This window comes from Microtus oregoni, unplaced genomic scaffold (genome assembly GCF_018167655.1).
Source record: "Microtus oregoni isolate MIOR12 unplaced genomic scaffold, Mior012 000008F_ref0000371, whole genome shotgun sequence".
Taxonomy (NCBI): Eukaryota; Metazoa; Chordata; class Mammalia; order Rodentia; family Cricetidae; genus Microtus; species Microtus oregoni.
In genome coordinates this window covers 48,772,588-48,794,627 of record NW_024543067.1, presented here as the reverse complement: position 1 = coordinate 48,794,627, position 22,040 = coordinate 48,772,588, and the positions used below count along the sequence as shown (strand labels likewise).

Sequence of the window (22,040 nt, the reverse complement as noted above, 5' to 3'; positions counted from 1 at the left end):
ATCTTTGATATCTAAGGTCAGAAAATGGAAGGTTGTCCTGGATTCAAAAAGAAAAAGATAACTAGCAAATTTGCCTCTCTCCTTGAACTATGGGCCTTCTGAGAAAACACAGAGGGGACAAGGAAACAACTGCTCAGGCTCCATCTAGTCCACTCCATCCATCCATCCCCTCCCCACCATCTCCAACACAAACATGCTCAGGCCATCTCTTGGCACCAGCATTAAACCTGAGTGTAGAGCATGGAAGAGATGACTAGGCAGTGTACCCAGATTCTGCTTTCATTTACAGCCTACCAGGTAGGGCTTGTAACATCCCCAAAGCTACAGGTGAGAAACAAGTTTCCAGCAGTGTAAGGACATGGCACTGGGAACTGGAGAGACAACAACCACGCTTGGTTTGGTCGTTAGACCCTCTCTGACTCAAAGGACCCAGGGAGTGGCAGTGCTTCTGTGCCCAAGCAGAAGGCCTGGATTGAAATCCCATATCATCCTCTGATGCATGATTAATTAAAAACTCAGAGACAGATATTGGGGTTCAACCTGACGATCACAAGAGCAAAGCAGTCAACCACTAGTTCTTACTTCAACTTCAGTCCGAAAATGGTGATCCTGCCTCCAGGAATCTCAGAATGAGACAGAGCTGAGAGTTGCCTCCTCCCGTTTTATAATCCTCTCTAGCTCTGGGATTAAAGGTGTGCACCACTACCGCCTGGTTTCTATGGCCAGCTAGTGTGGCTACTGGGATTAAAGGTGTGTGTCATTGCTGCCTAGTCTGTACGGCTGGCCAGTGTGGCTGTTTTACTTTTCTGATCTTCAGGAAAGCTTTATTTATTAAAATACAAATGAAATGCCACTACAGTCCTCATTTTCTGTATGCATGAACATGTTACTTCACTTATCTTAATGTCTGTTTTATCATTTGAAAAAATTTAAGAGATGAAAACAGATACTGCTGTCATATTGCTGCGAGTGCTGAATCATATGTTTCATATAAACCTAATTTTCCAATTAGTAAGAGCTTTGATAATTGTCTGGTATTTCTGTTTATTTCAATAATTTAAGACCCAGTTTATTAGAAGTGATATGGGAAGCGTACCTTATCCATACTAGGTAAGGAAGGCAGTCTTCATTGGGGCATATGGTGGTGTACATCCACTGGCTCCCTGTACCAACAGAGGATTGTGGGAAGGAAGTTTCTCTGGGCAAAAGCAGGCTGCCTGCCACTCCACTGCTTTGGCTCAGAGCTCAGCCTGCTACCACAACAGTTCCTCTGAAAGAGCTCTAGGGAAAGGGGATACCACAGGGTACCGATGTGCTAGAACACTTAACAGCTTGGAGTAGGGACCAGGTGTCATCTTCTGGGTGTACAGCTCTGGGGCTGAGGGACCAGCCCATCCTGACTTCTGAGGAACCAACTCCTGAGCCTGTTTGGAGCTTCCTCCTAGTGACCAATGTTGGGGTGAGAAGAAATCTTAGAACTTAGCATCACACAAAAGTAGGAAACCCATTTTTAAGTAACATTGACTCAACAGGTCTTTTCAAGAATTATCTGTATTTTCTGAATGCAATCATTGTTGTCCCAAGTCTCTAAGAGAGGTAAACTTGTTAGAAGCCAGGAATGGTGGTGAGCTCCCCCAAGAATGGTGGTGAGCTCCCCCAATGATGTTCTTATATCCTGCCTGTTGTGCCAAAGATAGGTGTTACCAACATCTCACCAGAGCGTGATGTTTACTCCTACAAAGAGTTTGAAGAATAAGCAAGGGCTTTGAGTTTAAACATTGAAAACTTTAAAGCTCAAGTAATGAGCTTCCTAGAACGCCCAGTAAGTAGCATCCTTTGCTGATGAGGCAGGGTTGCAGGGAGAGCAGGAATGCCCTGGCACAGTGATTCTCACCTGCCTGCTGCAGCTGCACCTTGGTACCAGCTCTGGCATCTCATTACCCACGGTGACTTCTGTCAGTCTCCAGTGGTGACACAAAGTTCTGCCACCGTCACCCAGCACTAATTTCTTTCTCTGTAATCTCCTAGTCTCCTGTCGCCGACATTGATGCCCATTATCTCCAAGGCAGTTTGGAGAGGATGCTTCTCTGTCACTGTCCCTCATGGAAGAGGCAGGACACTAAGGGCATGGTCTCTGGCTTGAATGACAAAGGGATGCTGTTTTCTTGCAGACATGGCAAAAATGTCCTACACAATTGTAATTTTTCACCTGGGCCCTAAATCATGTTGTTTGGGACCCCAACTTCCCAAATATGTTACTGTATTGCTGTTGACAACTTATCCTAACTAGGTTGACTTTCAGATTCAGTCCAAAAGCCAGACGGGAAGCAAAACAACTTTTTTCTTTATAATCTCTCTTTCTAGCCTCATTCATCTACACAGTCTGTTCTCCACACTAAAGAGAAAGCCCTTTGTCTAGCAATGATTGCAAATAGAATCAGTCCCCCTAGTGTGTGTGTGCACATATGCATGTGGAGTGTCTCTGTGTGTGTCTGTGTGTTTGTGTGTGTGTGTGTGTCTGTGTATCTGTGTGTCTGTGTGTTTGTGTATCTCTGTATGTATCTGTGTGTCTATATGTCTGTGTGTGCTTGTATATGTGTGTCTGTATATTTATGTGTCTGTTCATCTGTGTATCTGCGTATATGTCTGTGTGTCTGTGCATATCTGTGTGTCTGTGTTTGTATATCTGTGTTTGTGTATCTGTGCCTGTGTGTCTGTGTATCTGTGCGTCTGTCTGAGCATCTGTGTATTTGTGTGTCTTTCTGTGTGTCTGTGTGTCTGTTTATGTTAAAAACTCCAGAAACTCAGGCCATTTTCAGGAAAGTTTGTACTGCTAAAGAAAAAGAGCCCAGTGAAAGCAGTTGGAACTACACAGAGGCTGTAGCGAGAAGTTACAAATCACATGACAGAGAGGGCAGGGCTGAGCTCTTGGAAAGTAAGTGACTGAGCATAGATTTTCCCTGGTAGAAATACAGAGAGTTCTTGGAGGAAGAATGTCTGGGGCCAAGCTGTATTCACAGCCTTGGGAGGAACTGGGTCTGGCCTGATAATATGCACCAGGGACTGGCGGAGGGAAGAGGGTAAGAGCACCATGAGGGAAGACAAATCTGTGCACATGGAGCTGCCTAGGAACAAGGGTCAGAAGTATGGGGCGTCTGGGAACAAATCAGGGCACTCACTCTTCTCCTGTGACATTACCTCCTAACTAAAGTCACCTGTGATATTTTAAAGGAAATTTTTATTCTAAAATTAATTCCAACTGGTTTCATGCCCTTTCTGCTCTTGCAGATGCCTTGATATGTTTCTTCTTACCGCACACCTCACTTCCTTAAGAAACCTCAGAAAGTTCTGCCTCCCAAGCCTTAGCTCCCCATTTGTTTCCTGGTGAGAGCTCTTTGCTGTGTGTCCTGGTTGCCTCATCTGTGTGTCCCACATTTCCTGCTTCTGACCTCCCTGTTTTTAAGGCAATAATGATGGGGACCAACAGCGCATCCTGGGTCTGCTTCTGCCTCTCAGGTCTCCAGGGTTCTGCTGGGGCTCCCAAGACGGAGCAGTGATTAACCAGGGGCGGAGACTGCTCTCCACAGCTGACACCTGCCATCAAAAGTGGGGCTTGATCTGCATTTTTATTATTGAAGTAGACTGTTGAAGCTAGGGTGGTACCTAAGTCATGGCAAAGACTCATGCTCAGCCCTCTGTAAAGTCATAACTTCATTTTTTTTCAACTTGGAGCTGTACACTAGATGCCAAGGGAGAAGTTTAAATTTGTTTGGGACACAAATCTAGAGCAGCACCTTCACTGAAATGAAGAGTGGATCTAATAACCAAAATACAAATGGTCCCCAGATCCACAGCCTTCACCTGAACATTACACAGGGCCAGCAGGTGAAAACAGGAGGGTCCCAGCTCACATTAGGTCTGAATGAAAGACAACCAGGCATACGAAGCATATTTGACTTAGAGAACACCATCCAGGCTAAGATATGAATTATGGAGGGAAAGTGGGCAAACCTCAATACTTAAAAGGGTTTCATCATCTATTATTCCATTCTTTGTAAAGGCAGGGTTGCCATAGCAACACATCACAGGCTGAGTGGCTTGAACAACATAAATTTATTTTCTCACAGTTCTCAAAACTGGAAATTCAATGTCAGAGCGTCAGCAGGGTTGACTTCCTCTGAAGCTTCTTGTTCTGGCTTACAGATAATCATTTTTCCTATGTCCCTCATGTGGTCAGTCCTCCGACATACAGCCATCCTTGGGGTCTTTGTGTGTCCAAATCTCTTATTATAATGAGAGAGTCAATTGGATGTAGAGCCTGCCTTCATGTTCTCTTTTTTTATTTCATCATATCCTTAAAAGCCGTATGGTAGAGCCATAATCTAAGGGGGTTGGTTAGGGCTTTGGCATGTGAATTTGAGAGGAAGTGGAATCCAGGATGAAGCAAGAATCCAACAGAAGTGTTATTTGAATGCTAATGGTTATCCTTGCTAGTATCTCTGGAGTATTGCTCTGGGCTTGACTTTGCTATCGCTATTTCCCGTATATTCCTCTTTTTCACAACTAGATTTCATGTAATAGGATGTGTAGATGTTGAGGCATTTATAGATTGCTACCATTTCTTCTGGAACATGATCAGCTTTTGTCTGTGCCTTCCTTGGCTCTGATGAATGTTGTACTCCAGACCATGACCTTGGATCCCTGTAGCTAACTGTGATTTGGAGTAATTGGGGGGCTCTTGTCCCCAAGCTTTGGTGGGCACACAGTCTCTAGGAAGAGTATGCTGCTTTTCTCAACCCACTACCAAAAGCCTCACCTTAACCGGGTGAGGAGACGGTGTGAGCTGGAAGACCACAGTCTCTTTCTGAGACCTTACACTGCCTGCCTCTTCTATACATCTGAGCTTTCTTCTGAGTTATGTAGCTGAAAAACCAACTCTAAGATCTGCAGGGCATGCTCATACCTCATAGCAAGATCTCAGCACACCACAGTGTTCCTTCCAAACACTTGGGCCAGAATTGTCCATTTAATCCACCTAGCAATTTAGCAAAAGAGCTACTCTTGCTTACCTATGAGGACAGTGAAATCAACCTAGCTGAAGTTCTGGCTTCCCTGATTCCCTTGTGTGGCTCAGACCTCGACAGCCTCTCGAGTGGCTCTACCTGGCCTCCCTTGTGAAACGCTCATTTTCATCTCCACCAGCAACTTAACTGTCCTACACAGTTAGTAAGCTGTGCTGCTGTCTGTCTGGCAATCAGAACCCACGCTTGGACCATCTGCTCCACTACTGTGCTCAGCCTCCCATCTCCGCTTTCTCTTGTGAGACTCCTAGCCTGCACACTCAACAAGAGCACCTTTTTTAGGGTTCTTCCATGCCACTGCTCAGACACCTTTCATCCCAAAGTCACCTACAAATGAACTCCTTAAACTGGCATAGGGGTTAGCCTGCCCCTGACACCGTGAATCCATTCAACATGGGCAATTGCTGCTTCATGACTGGGCAGTCCCACGTCACTGGGACATCTTTAGAGTAGGGGTGCCATGAGCCTGGGTGAAAAGTGACATTAAACTTTGTCTCTTCTCCCTGCTTGCAGGAGGCTCTGTCGGTGGTGAGTGACGACCAGTCCCTCTTTGATTCAGCATACGGAGCGGCAGCCCATCTCCCCAAGGCAGACATGACTGCTTCGGGGAGTCCTGACTACGGGCAGCCCCACAAAATCAACCCACTGCCACCACAGCAGGAGTGGATCAACCAGCCAGTCAGGGTCAACGTCAAGCGGGAGTATGACCACATGAATGGATCTCGGTAAGCCTGCCAGAGCTGACCTTCATGCCGCTGGGGAAGCCTGAGGACAGGTCCCCCCAGGCCGCCCCGGCAGAGAGATCTGCACGAAGTAGCAGATGGCACTCTGGGCTGACCTGGGAGTGTGTGTCATCTCCTTGTCCGTTGTGGCAAGTGAGGTCTCTGAGTGGGACAAGATCAGGAAGCCAGTCTGGCTCTCAGGGTCCAGGTGTAGCCCACAGAAGCCAAGTTGGGGATCAGGCCCCAAGACCCCATGGCAGATACTCAGAAATGCATGTTTAGTGTCAGGCTCTGGGCCAAGTCCAGCCCCTCTGGAGAAGTAACAGCAGTAAGGTGCCCTTCCTGTGTCATTGAGGATGTTTAGCCTCTCTGGGCACGACTCACAAGAGTGAAGATGACCCAACCATTCTTCTAGTGAAAGTGCAGAAGTGGTAAGGAAGATGGATGCGTGCAGGAAGCAAGCCTCGTACGTCGGAAGTGCGTGGGAGGGGCGTTAGGGAAGGTGTCCGGGCCAGGTAGGGCTTCGCTTATGGAATGGGGAGGAGAATCCAGAGACAGGCAAACTACCGAAGAAAGAAGCACAAACCCGTGGACGGCTGGCCCAGGCTTCAGGACCTGCCTCTACATTTTGGCTAAGCTGTCTAAACCTATCTGAGTAGCACCTTCATCTTGTCTGAACCAGAGCCAGGACACCTGTTGTTTCACAGGTTTAGTGAGTGTGCTGTCATAGGGAAAGGAGCAGGGCGGTGTCTGTGACTCCAAAGTGCCCCACAATGTCGGTGACCACTGTATACAGAGACACAAAGGGGAACCTTTAGCCTTCTTCATTGCCTGATAATTCCCAGTGGATTCCCAGGTAATCCACTCACCCTGAAGCAAAGGGACAAGAAATGAAAAAAAAAAAAAGAAAAAGAAAGAGAGACAAGGCCTTGGCAGATAGGGTGAGAAGCCAGCCCATTCCATAGGCTGAGGCTGGCCTTCAGTACTGGCATGACACCAAACAGCCTCAGAGCCATGAGTTGGGGCCGATGAGGTAACTAACAATCGTTGTCTGCAGGACTGGGGACAGGAGAGGCAGAAAGATAAGAATAGCCCAGATTTTAAAAAAATCAAAGTTCTGGGTTAGGGTGACAGCAATGATTACAGAAATCGAGGAGAGACACATAAGAGGCATATCAAAGGGGCAATTACCAGAGTTTACACTTAATTAACAGTGGAGCAAATCAGGTGAGAGAAGAGAACAGAGGCTGCTGGGTCTGGACATTTGAAACGGGGGGGGGGGGGGGGGTGCAGTCAGCAGCCCCAGGCAGATGGGGAGAGGTGGTGCCTCGGGGGACATCGCTATGTCCTTTAGGAACCTCTCTGAACAAGTGGTATGACCTCTAGATGAAAATGTCTCCTGGGTTTTGGAAGCCAAAGCCCATAGGATTTGGGGCTGGAATTGGGGCTTAGGTATCAACTCCAGGAGGCTTAACTGTGAAAGTGAGTCACGGAAGGCAGGAGCGGGCTGGTGGTGCTGCAGGGAGGGAGTTCCTCCTCGCAGTTATCTCTGAGCTGCCTTCCAGAATCCTCAGTCCTGCTACCCTTCTATCCCATTTAACTAAAACCAGGAAGTGAAACCTCGGCCACCCTTCCAGGGTGCAGAGTCTCTGAGCTTGCGGCCCTCCATAGTGCTTCTCTTTGCAGAATGGTGATTATGCCATGATTCCTGTAGGTCCAGTCTCAGAGTACAGTTTATCAAGTACCTTTATCCACAGTCTTGTATCGCTTGCTCCCTGCCACTCTCCTAGAAGGCCAATATTCTAACCTTGTGACTGTAGAAAGGAAGCCAAAAGAGACCATGCTGCCACCAGTCCAGGCTTTCTGGTTCCTCGGGCGTCTTCCTGCTACTCCCTCTCCGCCTGTGCGTCATCATCCCACACTATGATCCCATTCTGCCAGCACCCTCTGGTGATGAAGCCAGTACAGAAATGTCTCCCAATCTGCCTAGGTCACAGGGTGCTCCTGCTCCTTATTGAAAACCCAGATCCCAATATTGGAGCGTCCATGGTCTTGTTGCAGCCTGATTCAAACTACTAGTGTCTGCCAAGCCTAAGCTTGGGCCACTGCAGAGGCACCCCACGCCCCCTTTTCCCCTTACCTTCCCATGGTATAGTCTCCCAACAGGCAACAGTGAAGGTCAGCCTTTCATAAGAGTAACCTTCTTTCTCAAAACCCTTCAGCATCTTATAACAGAACCTAAAGTCCTTAGCCAAGTCCCACCGCCTGCCCCATATTCTCCCTGGCTCCATTCCTCCCTTCCTCTCCCCCATCACACAAGACTCTAGCTGTTCCTGAATACCCTAGCGCACCACTACCTTAGCTTATCTTCCCCAGAGTCCTTCTTTTCCAGAACGTTCCTACTCCATTTATACATATGGTTCTCTCTGGCCTTTGCCTGACAGTCCCCCAACCTAAAACAGAATAGAGTTCTTGTCTCCACCCTGACTAGCATGTGGGCAGGGAGCAGAGCTCCTGTAGATTTTAAGGAAAAAGCTAAGTGAGGCACAGGAAAGTGGGCCAAAGTTAGATTGCCTCTTCAAGGTCATGTCGTGTAGGTAGAAGTTGGGTCTCCCTTTCCTGAAACAACTGGCATGTGTTTCAGATTCTCTCAGATTCTGCAATGCTTGTACACATAGCGAGATATCTTACAGATGGGGACACAGGCTAAACCTGATAGTCACTGCTACACCTGTGCTCACTGCCCAGCACTGAAGTTAGAGTCCTGTGTATTTGCTGTTGGACTGTTGCTTCTCTGGTAAGATCAGGTATGGGATTTTCTGCTTATGGCCTCATACTGATACCCAAACTTCTCAGGCTTTAGAACATTTGAGGAACAGATTCCTATGGAAGACTTCCCACTGGTATCAATGCCCAGGCTGAGTTAGCCCGTGGATTTGAAGCACAGATGGGTGCTAAGAAGTCGGCATCTCTAAGCCCACTGTCCCCTTCCCTGCTTCCTGAGGACTCCTGGACCCTCCAGGATAGTGTTACAAAGCTCAGAAAATCCTGCAAGTAAACAGACTTTCCGGACCCACTTTTTGGGGTCTTACCTGGCTTTGATCACACAGACGCCGGCTAGAGGAAGCCTGTCTAAGTGCCTCCGTAAGCTGGGTGAATATTTCCCTGGCTTTGGTTGTACAAAGTAACATCAACTGGTCCCCCTTGTTCTGACTTAGCAGGTAACCGAGGAGGTTCTGAACGGCTGAAATAGTCTCATGTCTTCTTCAGAAGCAAAGGTCTAGTAAACTTAGAGGCAGCTAGGTAGGCACAGCCATGGTCTGCGCCTAATCATATCCTCAAAGCACTCACATGAAGGACGGTAGAAAGCCAGGGTCAGGGACTGTCAGAAAGATGCTTTTATTTAAGAGAAGACCATGCCTGGCCTTGACTTATTATTACTTAACTATGCGAAAGAGATGGCACATAAAGACACCAGGCTTCGTGGCTTGCACCTCTAATCCCAGTGGTTGAGGACATTGGCCTACTGGGAAAGATGCAGATTCTATATCACAAAATGGTAAATGACTCCCGAGGAACAACACCCAAAGTTGTCCTTTGATCTCCAGAGGCATGCACAGTAGCACAGAAACGCATGCATATACAAGTACATACAGTACACACACACATACACACACACACACACACACACACACACACAGAGAGAGAGAGAGAGAGAGAGAGAGAGAGAGAGGACAAGAAATGAGATGAATACACAGATGATAGTCCATTTAAATTACCCATCCTGAACACTGCACTTCTCTTATTTTCTAAGTAACACCATCAACAACAGTACTTGGTTTGTCGCATATTGTGCTTATATTTACCCCCTTACCCTCTGTTATTCCATTTGCGTTCCCTCTGAACCCCTCCGCCAGAAGAAGCAGTGTCTTGTGGGCACCTCCTCTATCAGTGAATGAAGGCTGAAGGGTCCAGACTTTCACCAGTATCCACTGCTGCTGTGTGCTTGTGATTTCAATAGCCATGCTGTATCTGTGTGTCAGCATTTTATGGCAGGCCTTCTCCTTATCCCTCAGCTCTTCATCCCATCTTCTCAGCATTCTGTACGCTTGGCACGTGTAAGCTATAGATGTCCCACTTAAAGGAGTCTTGACTTCAAGGAGTCAAGAGCTCAGCAGTCACTTCTCAGCACTTGAGGAGATATGAGTCTTGCACTAACAGTCATTCTCTGTACAAAACTTTTCTGTTCTAGACCGGGAGCGGCTCAAGTCTATGGATATAAACACAAATACTTAAATTGGACAACATGGTCATTTAGGGAAACAACAACCTTATGTTCTTATTGGGTCCATTATCCCGGCAGCCACAGGTTTTTGACCAGGTTGATGGTACCAGATATGAATCTCTTGTCAGGCAGTAGGCTTGCAATCACAGAGTGACTGTTACCCATCGTAGAGTCATGCCACTATGGCTCATGCCACTATGGCATCAGGGGGCACATAGTGCCTGACCAGTCATATTGCACAGCAAGCATGCCTCATAGCAGAATGAGACCACTGATACCTGTTCTCCCCCAAGAGCCTGCACAGAGCCTTCTAGCAACACAAACGCCGGCCGGCAGGGAGAAAATCCCTCACTCAATTCTCGCTCTATTTCTTTGTGCCCTGTAACCAAAACAAGTGCCACATTCAGCAATAGGATCATACCTTCCATTTCTGGGGGGGTACCAAGACCTGTATATGATTTGATCATTTTCAGAAAGCCCGTTGATGATAACACACACTGTAGGGGAGGGCCAGTGAGATTGTTTAGTGGGTCAAAGTACCTGCCACCATGCCTGAAGACCTGAGTTCTGCCCCCAGAACATGGTAGAATGAGAGAACCAACTCCTTCCACTTGCCCTCTGGTTTCCATACCCGTGCCATGGCATGTGTGCATCCCTACATGGATATATACACATGCACGGCCACACAGAATAAGCTTGTAGATGTAGAGGAGGATGTACAAATGCTCTAAACTTCCAACAAGAGAACAAAGCAGAGCAGACAGCTTGGGGGTTCTTGGCTGATGGGACAGGCCTGCGTCTGTCACCTAGAACTCTAATGCAGTATTCACTCACTAGCCCTGAGCACTGGCACTGTGGCTAGACTGTGAATGAGATGAGCTATGATGTAATATACACAATGGATTAAAAAGTTGTAGTATGATAAAATGCATGACGTCTAGGTGGCTGTCGGTGAATTAATCATCTGTTGTTATATTAATATAACAATGCATTTACTCCATTTACCCTATTATTATAACTCATTTCACCATCTTAGATTCGTTTATTTATTTATGTGCATGAGTGTGTGTGTGTGTGTGTGTGTGTATGTGTGTGTGTGCCATGTGGATGCCTTGTGCTTGTGGAGGTCAGAAGGGGGCATCAGATCCTTCAGAATTGGAGTTAGAGATGGTTGTGAGTCACCATGTGGTCCTCTGCAGGAACAAGTGCCCTTAGCTGCTGAGCCATCTCTCCAGTCTCTCATATATATATATATATATATATATATATATATATATATATATATTTTAAAAAATCTCAGCCACCAGTAAGGTGAAAACAACACATGTGACCCAAACATGTAACTCACAATCTACTTGGATTGGACCGCGCTGGGGCAGAATGTTTCAAACTGCCCAGTGATTCACAGGGCATCCATCCCTCCCAGGTTCCTTGAGAAGTGTGGGTTTCTGAGTTACTTCTTTCTGCTAATTGGAAGCTCCATAGATGTTTGAGTCTTTGACGGGAAGGAGGTATCCATGTCTCTGAAGCTGCAATACCCTCTTGCCTTTTATCGTAGCAGCAAGCCATCTGGACCAGGGTCAAAGGGTCTTGCGAAGGGGCTGAGATAGAGCTGAGGCATCAGAGATCGTCTGGGTTGTCTGAGTTGTGGAAGGTTTCCTCTGTCTCCCTTCCTGTTTTCCTGTTGTGGTTGAATCTGGTTCTCTGGGTTGCCCTCCAAACAGCACAGCCCATAGGTTCTGTGTTGGATAGAAACTTCAGAAACTTGATCCAAGCTGTGGTCTGCAAATAACTCTCAGCTGTATCCTGTCTCGACCAGGGGAACTGGAGAAATCGGTGCATGAAGGAAATACTATCAGTTCAAGGGGGAGCAAACCCAAGAACTTGGTTTAGGTACCTAGCATTCAGGATCTGAACTCAGCATCACTTGCTCTGAGACATCCTGCAGAGACCAGCATCATCAGGAGGCATGTAACACCCAGAGAAGCCTGTTCCACACTCAGAAAAATGAGCCTCCTTCACTCTGTCACTTGCAGCTCTCTGGCACCTTCCTGCATTTCTAAATTCTAAACCTTGCACGGGCGGATAGGGCACATGCCACCTGTGTGGAAAGCTAGGGTGGTGGTGGCTTTGTGTGTAGTTTTTGTTTTGCTTCTTTTCTTGAAACTACACTTTCTTACCAAAAGCAATCAATCACCTCCACACATGGATCCCACAGAAACCCTAAAGGCAGCTCAGATCCCTCAGGTGTGCAATGGGCATGCTACATGAAAGACACGCGGATAGACTCTAATGCAATCACGTGGCTCAGGGAGCCGGGCAAGGCTTTGTGGGTATTGGGTGGCCCTTGACTGTCAGCAGATCTGTGATCTGACAATACACCATGTGTCCAGGTGCTCTCAGTGAAATAGGATATTGGGGACCCCTTTCCCTCCTCTTAGGAGCTCACACCTCTTTCCATATTGCTTAAAACTCTGAAGGCACTTACGTGAACCGCTGGCAGCCTTTTTAAGTTGTGTTCAATAAACACACAGAAACAGAAACGTCTGCCTAGGATAGTTATGTCATATTGCTGTGACCTGCCGTCTGCGGCCTTTGCTAGCGCTAAGGTGGAGATGCTCAGAGTTAAACTCTCAAGCCATCACTTCCTCCCTGCTCTATTGTGGCAGCCTCAAGGCCTCTTGTCACCTGCCCCAGCACAGTCAGCTGCCTGTGGGCCCCAAGCCCTTGCTTGCTCTAAGTGCAGGTCTCAATACAAATTAGCAGACGCCGTATGGACAAAATGAATGGCCAAACCTCTTCCCTCTCCAGGGCTCCCCACCTCCCCCTCTCTTGTTTTCCTCAAGCCCTCTTCACAGGCGACAGCTGCCTCATTAAAGAGCAGCCTTTATGTTAGACTTCACCTGGACAGGCAGTGGTCACCAGACGCATGACTGTGCCATCTGGTTGAGGCAAAGAGGATGGAAGCGAACCTGGCAGGCAAGTGCCCAAGTCAGCGAGGTATGGTTTCCTCCTTTCCCACCCTGAGCCAGAGTAGAATAGTCAGGCTCTAAGAGGACAAATGTCCCAGGTGGGTGTCAAACCTTTTCTCTAAGAAAGTCCCTTTGCAGGCCCTGATGGTAACTGTCTGAGACAAAGAAAGGGGCCTTATTCCAAAGAAGGCCAGGGAGGGGTAGCCAGGCAGGTAGCAGGCCTCTTGGGGACAGCAGGAAGAAGGCTGGAGGAGGGGCGACAGCTAGGATTTCTGTGGGCTAGCGAATGGAGTGCCACTCACTGGTCAGCTAGACACTGCCAGCCATGGAACCCAGGGACCCTGCTCTTCTGCCTCTGCTTCCTGGCCATGCCCAGGGCATGCCCGCCATTGCTCACTATCAGGCAAGCTTTGTTTCGTGCCTCATCTTTTCTTCTTCTTTTTCATCTTTTTTTTTTTAACTCTGCAGAGTGGGGACAACTTTGCCACCCATACCCACTGTGCACAGCTCCAAATCACAAAAGCCATTAATTTGGGCACTTCTCAGGTTCTAACCTCTGCCTGGTAAGAAGCCAATTTTAAATGCCAAAATTCCAAGACCCAACTCCTAAGAAAAATAGTGTTTTAAAGTTCTTCTCCCCGATATTCATTAAAATTAAGAAAGGGAGGCTTCGGAAAAGGCATCTCTTCTTCTGCTACCACTGAACCTGGCTGTCTGGCTCTGGGCACCCTGCACAGGAAGCGTGTGTGTGCTGTTCATCCTCCCCACCGCCACCTCCGCCAGCCAATGAAAACCCCACTATCTTGGTTTCAGGCCAACTTAATTCTTCAGGCTTCTCTGGCATTTGGATGGTTTCTCATCTAACAAGAATCTGGGGAAGACAACAAGACTGTGGTGGTATGAGCTCGTGTGTGTGTGTGTGTGTGTGTGTGTGTGTGTGTTAGCATATACATGCATGTCTGTGATGGAGAATGTACATTTATATAACTATATGTGTGTGACAGCCTACAATTGTGTAAATGCATATATTGTATACATATAGGTAGTAGCGTGTATATAATATGTATTTTATATGCTAGAGTATGTGTGACTGTATGGATGTGTATAGGAGATATATGTGTGCATATTTGTATTGTTTGTATAGGTATATGATGGGCCATGCATATGTGTATATGTGTGTTTATGTGTACTATGTGAAGTAGCATGTATGTGCACAGATGTATGAACATGTGTATATGTAGTGGAGTATATGGTTATGTAGGACGTGCTGGCATTGTGCACGTAGTATGTGTGGTAAAGTGTGTAGAGTGTAGCAAATTGTGTGCGTGTGTGTACATATGTAGTAAAGTTAGAGTCTGAATGTTTTCATTATGTGTGTGTATGCCGTGGGCGGCGAAATGTGTGTGTGTGAGTGTGTATGCATGCATGCGCATAGTTTTCCTGGGGGGTAGGGCAGTGTGCTCGGGCCAGCTCAGCTTAGACACAGGCACCCTGGTCTGACTGAGGCTGCTTCATCTCAAGCCAAGTCCTTCAGCGGCAGAAGCCAAAGGGCCAAGCGCTGGTGAAAAGCCCCGACGTGCTACTGCCTCCCCTCCGACTGCCATGGGGACATTAAACCTTCAACAATCTGGGACTCTGACGGCTGGTTCTTGGTTCTCTGCCTGGAAAAACAGTAGGCAAATAGTAAAACCTTAAATTCTAACATATGTAAGTTATACATCTTATTTTCATTTTCAGCCCATGTTCTCCCCGGTAAGACATCAGGAAAAAATTACCGTCTGCCTTCTAATATCTCAGTGGAGCATTTATCTCCCAGCCATGATAAGTGATCTGCAATATTTTTTTCCTTTCAGATTAAGAAACAAATTCATTTAATTTTCTTTATTGAATGTGCTCAGGCCTCCCCGCTCTGCCTGACTCTCAGGATCCCTGGACTGCTCCCCCTCCTTCTGGGTTGGTGACTGCACTCCTGACTGTGGGGATGGGTGACTCCCCAGCACTCCTTAGGGGCTCTCACTCCGTTTCTACCCACTGCAGAAGACCGAGCAGAGTGACTGGAGACAGCAGCCAGGCCAGGGGATAAGGAAGAGGTTAGCGTGCCCAGCTGGCGGACTGTAATCTAGACCTTGTCTGATCTCCTCGGGTTGAAGGCTGGGTTTGGTGCTCTCAAGAGAACTGGTCACCTCCCAGGATGATGCTTGCTGCCCGGCATTATCGTACCCCAACAGCCCCCACTGCACCGTCTAGGAGTCTGCTATGGTTCTGGTCACCTCCCAGGATGATGCTTGCTGCCCGGCATTATCGTACCCCAACAGCCCCCACTGCACCGTCTAGGAGTCTGCTATGGTTCTGCTTCTTGGAAGGACTGAGCGACAGCTGGGCAGGTCAGGATGGCATCTCTCCTGGCATGCGGAGAGCGCCATGATGTTATGCTGACGGTCACTGGAGATCCGTAGAGTGTTCTGTGTGTACTCAGCTGCATCAGCTGACCACAGGGGGTCTGTCAGCCTAGCACCCCAGTCCATTGCTCAGTGCCATTTGCTGCAAATATCAGATGCTAACTGGGCTGTGTTGTTTCAGTCCAAGACGGGTGATGTGTTTTCTCCCTTATGCACGTCCCTGTTGCTTCTCCTGGGAACCAACTGCTCAGGCCCGTAAAACGCTACAAGAGTCATTACAGATCAGGGAGGCAGTCGTGGGTTCTATTCTTCTTCCTTGCATCGCCAAACTCTTCTCCATGTGGGCTTTAGTTGAGAAGGTTAACCCTGGGAACTGAGTCCCGCATCCACCTTTACTAGCTGTGCAGTTCTTCCAGTCACCACATCTTTCCGTTTTGGTATCCATAGAGGGGATGTAGTAACCCTTGCTCCACAGATCTGGAAGGATTATGTGGAAGTTCAGACAAAGCAAACGGTATGAATATGCATTAAATGGTATGTGTACAATAGCAAGTGATGGCACTATCTCAAGAAATGGCAATGACAAGACACAGGACAGACTGACCATCTCATACTGTGGTCGGTCCTGTAACTGAGGAAGACATAAAGTGACCGTGGAGAGGGCCTGTCCTTCTCTCTCTCTCTCTCTCTCTCTCTCTCTCTCTCTCTCTCTTTTGTGATTTTCGAGACAGGGTTTCTCCGTAGCTTTTTTTGGTTCCTGTCCTGGAACTAGCTCTTGTAGACCAGGCTGGCCTCAAACTCACAGAGATCCGCCTGCCTCTGCCTCCCGAGTGCTGAGATTAAAGGCGTGCGCCACCACTGCCCGGCCCTGTCCTTCTCTTAAAAGGACTAGTGAAACGTGGGAAGGGCTGGTCACTGGTGATCTGGTTGAAACTAGACACGGCAGACAGATTGGGAGGGCTGCGGGCCCCTGAAATGCGTTCAACCAGGAGGCCCCGTGCTTATGACAGATTCAGGCTGGGTTTTGCATGGAGGACAGTCGTCATTACCATCATTGTCCCTTGGGTGTGTCTAAGTGACTGGCAAACCCTGCTGAAGCTAGAGTGATCTGTCCCCGTGGTGACCTTTGTCTCCTCTCACCCCAGGGAGTCTCCAGTGGACTGCAGTGTCAGCAAATGCAACAAGCTGGTGGGCGGAGCCGAAACCAACCCCATGAACTATAATAGCTACATGGATGAGAAGAACGGCCCCCCTCCTCCCAACATGACCACCAACGAACGGAGAGTCATTGTGCCTGCAGGTACCTTGGGAACCATCTGCCTAGCTAGTGCCCACGTTGCCATTTCTCGGGCACTGCAGGGGAGGGCTAGGCCTGTCCCTTGGAACATGGAAACCCTACCCAGCTTCCTCGTCTTTTAGGGAAATACAAACCAGGGAACGTTGTTCATCCCTCCAGACTCTCTAGCTACCAACCAAGGCATGATCTCAAATGTCACTAGAACCCTGGCACGCAGATCCCAGAAGCCCCACTCTCAGACACAGCACAAGGCAGATTTCCCATGAGTGGCCTATTACCCCAGCATGAAACCTACCCAGAGAGCAGGACGGGGCGGCCTCACACACCGCCATTCCTTCCTGTAAGGAGTGCAGCTCTCCGTGTCCACCCTTCCCTCAGGCGTGTACTCCCTGGCCTCTGCTAGGTTCCACCTTCCCAAAATTACAGCCAGCTCTTTCAGTTTTAAAATAGAAATAACTATATTTAACAAACGGAACGCCTCCACGTGTGTGCCACAAGTTATATCATTATGTAGAAATAGCCTCTTTTTTTCCCCCCTAGGTATCGGTGCTGTTGGTTATGGGAGAGAGGGGGGCTATTGTTAAATCCTCCCACCTATTGGATGGATGTTACCTGGGCCAACTTCAATGTACTCTGCAGCCTGGACATGGAGGGAATTTGAAAATTGCCACTTTAGAGTGGGTGCCAGGTGGAAGGGGCAAAATGTCCAGAGCTTGAACGAAGTGAATTACAGGGCGGGGGCTAAAGCTAATCTTACCGAAATAACTTCCCCGGAGAGGCTGGCTTCCTCCATTTGTAAATGTGTAGACACAGTCGTGTCTCAGAGCACTTAGTTATCTCTGTGGGAGTTTGGAGGATTTGTCTGTCAGATTGAAGGATGATTTTGTGACGGGCACATCTTTCCTCTGTCCCGAGTGTTTGCTGCCATGGAAGCTGTGACTGCTTTCCTAAGAGTGACAGCCACATTTCTGAGTTCTGGGTTAAATTCCCCACAGCAGAGGGTGTAGAAGATACTGGAATCCAGGCAGAGGAGGAAGGGGTGTTGTTCTGCAGTTCATAGAATTAAAAGCTGCCTGGGCTGCATCTTCTTCAAGCTTGGGAGCTGATTGCAAGGAGAGCTCCACCTGTTTTATTTATCTGCTTGCTTGTTTGGGTTGTTTGAGACGGGTGTTCACTGAGTAGCACAGGCTGTCCTAGAACTCTCTGTGTAAGCCAGGCAGGACCTCTCAGCGGTCCTCCGGCCACCCCGCCTCCCGAGTCCTGGGGCTAGCTGCAGGTGTGTGCCATCTACGCCTCGCCAGGAGAGCTTCATGTAGCAGGGTTTCACAGGTACCAGGTATAACGTAGATGGCTTCCTCTACTACAATGTCACATGGTTTGGTGTGTCACCATCCTTGGTAGACAGGCTGGTGACAGTGAGCCCAGGGGGTCTCCTCCCTGCTTACAGACAGGAAAATCATACCGAAGAAAACATGGTGTGAACTCTCTCCACACCACAAGACAGGTCAGGCATTTGCTATCAAAATCTCCTGCTCCAACCTCAGCACAGGAAGGAAATCTTGAGGGGAAGAACCATTGGGGGCTTGGAGATTGCCTTAGAACCAGTCTATTGTCATCCTCTTGTTTGGGTTGTCATAAGGAAGTGAATATGGGAAGAAGGATGGGAGACCAGGCTGCTCTACTCTTTAAAATGTGTCGAAATGCTTTTCAGGGGATTGGCAAAGGTTGGTCTTTAGTGGACTGGCTTAACCAAGGCAGTAAAAGAGAAAATAACGTGAATTCTTATCAAGCTGTTTCAAAACATTTGGCATAATGAATTCAAGAGCCCAGATCTGCTGGGTTGTTCCCCCGCTGGCTAGATCTGTAAGCATTACCCTTACACAGTTTGGCTTCCTCCAGGTCAGCATCCTGGACACAGGGGAAAGTCTCCTTTGGGCAAGTCCACAAATCAAGGCAATAAAACATTAGTGGAACAACCGATTGAATTTATGATGGGATTTTAGGACAAGTATAAATGAGGACTCTAGTTAATCACCATTTCCACATCGAGATGGGAAGGAACAAGGGCCAAATCATCCAGGAAATACATTTGGAAGAGTTTAGCATGATCCAGAGTGGAAGATTTATAATTCGTAGTGCTGGAGAGGGAGAGAATTAACATTGTGATCAAGCTCAATGCGAAGAGAGGAAACAATAAAATAAATAAAATATAGGGCATAAAATTGAATGTGGAGTCTTGGATTGTACAAGTCAGGAACTAGGAGACACTACAGATGAAATAATATAGTCCAACTCCCTCTTGGGTACCCTTCTTTAGAATTCTGAGCTTTCCACCTACCCACAGTCCTTGCTTGGTTTGAAAAGTAAAGGTATAAGAACAAAGCCAGAAGTTTATCTGAAGGACACAAGTACTCACATGTCCAAGGGGGCTGGAGGCAGAGGAATTCTTGGTTCTGCACAGGGCTTTACAGTCCCAAATGAGTTCAGGCAGGATCCTGACATAACGAGACTGAGGGATCACAAGGGATCTGCTTCTCCAACTACGTGACGTCTTTTGAAGACTTCTATGGGAAGCCCAGCAGTAGTTCCTAAGGCAAAACTTCCATGACTCCCTATTCATCTATAAAATGGGTATAACAAAACCATTCTGTAGATTCACTTGGTAGAAAAGCTGGGACAGATAAAGAGCTGGCCTGTGTCATCACTAGGTAGGTACACCCTGGATTCTTGGTATGGCATGTGGGAGCTGTCACATATGACTCCCAAGCTTTGTTCTGGGCTCCCTTTCAACCTCTCAAGGATTTCTCTTACAACCCGTAGTGATTCCGGCACCTGATTTCCTCCCCACTGCCAATGCTGGCCATTGAGAGCCTACTTCTCTTGTGCCCAGAGCTTTTTCAGGCCCTAGAATGAGAGGAATGTGAGTTGGTTAGAAAGGAGCACAAGTTTTCCTGCTAACTAAGCGTGCTAGGTGAAGCAGGCCAAGTAGAAAAGCAGAAACTGGGAGCAACCAGCTGCCCTGCAAAAAAATACCATCTCTTCTCCAGGAACCCTCCTCCCCTGACTCTCCAAATTCACCCCAGACCCTTCTACCCAAGGCTCCATGAACTACCAACACAAACTCACTTCTTACTTATTGCTTTAGTGCCTATATTTCATAGTGATAGATGTGTGTGCGCACACGTGTGTGTGTGTGTGTGTGTGTGTGTGTGTGTGTGTTTGGGGGGGGAGGCACTCGGTAGCACAGGGTGCCTCAAATGCATAGTCCTCCTGCCTCAGTTTCTCAAGTGTTGGGGTTACTGGTATGCACCACCGTGTCCGTGGAAGCCTGGCACTTGTAACATCTCCCACCTGAGACAGTTGCTACTTCAGGAAAAGATGAGAGAGAAAGGAAAGGAAGGAAAAGGGCGAGTGAGAACAGAGGCCTTGGTCCTGTGTTATTCTTGCTCATTCACGGTTAAAGAGGCTTCTGTCTATAGCCCCATTTGTCATCGATGAGTATTTACATATCCTGAAAATGTTTAGGGATGGTCTGCTAGAAATCTTAACACAGCTATGCCCTGGAAGAAGGAAGCCCAGCTTAGGTTTATGTCAAACAATAGCATCATTGGGTTTCCCAGCTGCCCAGATGGAGCTGCAGGGAAAGCATGAGCGTACATATTTCTCTTCTATAGGCATCTGAGAGACCAGTGCGCCTCCTTGCACTCATTAATATTCTTAAGACACAGATGGCTCCCCTTTCCAGAGGCATTGGTCCCTGGGCCTGAGGGATTGTTTATTTTCATTTTGATGCCGTGATTTCTTAGGTCAAGGTCTCAGTTGCCCTCCAAAAATTTTAAATAGCATCCTGCCAGGGTATATGTTGAGGTAACTAAGAACCTTTCCCAGTGCTAAGTGATTCAGGCATTGCCAGATGGGGGTGGAGCCAGATGGGGTGTTCTGAGGGGGACCATCTGGAAGGGAGGTGAGGGGTGAGGGAGAAAAGAGAGAAGTATAAGAGGGAAAGACAAGGGGAGAAAAAAAGATACAGTGAACAGGGGGAAAGAAAAGGGAAAACAGATGAGGAAACGGGAGATGGAAGAAGAGAGGAGATCTAGTAGAGAGAAGATAAACGAGAAGAAGAGAGAGGAAGAGGAAAGTGGGGCCCAAGAGGAGAGAGAGGGAAGAACTGGAGAAGGGGTAGCCTCGGCTGCCGGAGGCAGGCATTCACGCTAATGTTTTTCATCTCTCCTCTGCAGACCCCACACTGTGGACACAGGAGCATGTCCGGCAGTGGCTGGAGTGGGCCATAAAGGAATATGGCTTGATGGAGATCGATACCTCCTTATTCCAAACCATGGATGGCAAGGAACTGTGTAAAATGAACAAGGAGGACTTCCTCCGAGCCACCTCCGTCTACAACACCGAAGTGCTCTTGTCACATCTCAATTACCTCAGGGAAAGTAAGTGGACCACGCGCTCTCCGGCTTGCGGGAGGTCCCGTGGGGTCCCCAGGAGCCAGCCAAGGGGAGGAGGTGCACACTTTTACACCAGTCACAAAGGACATATGCCAAGAAGCAGCATCCTCACTATAGGAACCTCACCAAGGTCGCATGGGTTCCTACAAATCCCACAGGGAAAGACCCAATCCAGGAGTGTCAAGGGAAGCAAATCAAAAATAGAAAAAAAAAACAAACAAACAAACAAAAACAGGGAGCTTGGACCTGGGGAGGATGACACCAGAGACTAGGCTCTAGGAAGATATCTCTTCCAGAACCTTGAGCTACCCAAAACTGCAGAGATAGAGTTTCTGGTTGGAGGTTTTCTGAGGAAACAGAGTTCTTACTGGAAATTCTGAACATAGATATGTAATATATGGAATCTAAGATTGTGGGAGCTCCCATCCTATCAATCATTTTGATTCCCCTCCCTACCCTACAGGGCAGCCTCCCCCACTGTCACAAAATGAGCTTGTTGGCATGGGTTTATTAAGAGACACCAGAAACCTTCCCAGAACAACCTTCACAGTAGAGAGAATGTTGGGGGAGGCAAAGCTTAGTAAAGAAAGAGTGACCCAATAGGAGGCTCCCTAGTACCAAGTACCCACCAGTTCCATGGGGATTTCTACAGATATGGAATGGGATTTCTTTGGATTTACTAGTGACCGCAGCCTTAACTCTCTATCAGAAATCCATGCCAGGCGCTGTCCCCATGCTAGCTCCAAGTGTTGAAGGTCTGCTCAGGGGTCTGCAAAGATGAGCTGAAGCCACAGGAAGGCAGATGTGCAGTCATATTGTGTGAGGGT

At 47.8% G+C, this 22,040-nt stretch overlaps 1 protein-coding gene across 1 annotated transcript in view; it reads left to right on the top strand.

Moving 5' to 3' along the window:
* Fli1 (Fli-1 proto-oncogene, ETS transcription factor) overlaps nucleotides 1-22,040 on the top strand; it is a 117,445-nt gene that overhangs the window by 58,919 nt on the left and 36,486 nt on the right. The window contains exons 2-4 of the mRNA XM_041657808.1: nucleotides 5,595-5,806; nucleotides 16,605-16,759; nucleotides 20,995-21,198. Of these exons, the coding sequence (XP_041513742.1) occupies nucleotides 5,595-5,806; nucleotides 16,605-16,759; nucleotides 20,995-21,198 (571 nt within the window). The remainder of the gene's footprint in view (nucleotides 1-5,594; nucleotides 5,807-16,604; nucleotides 16,760-20,994; nucleotides 21,199-22,040) is intronic.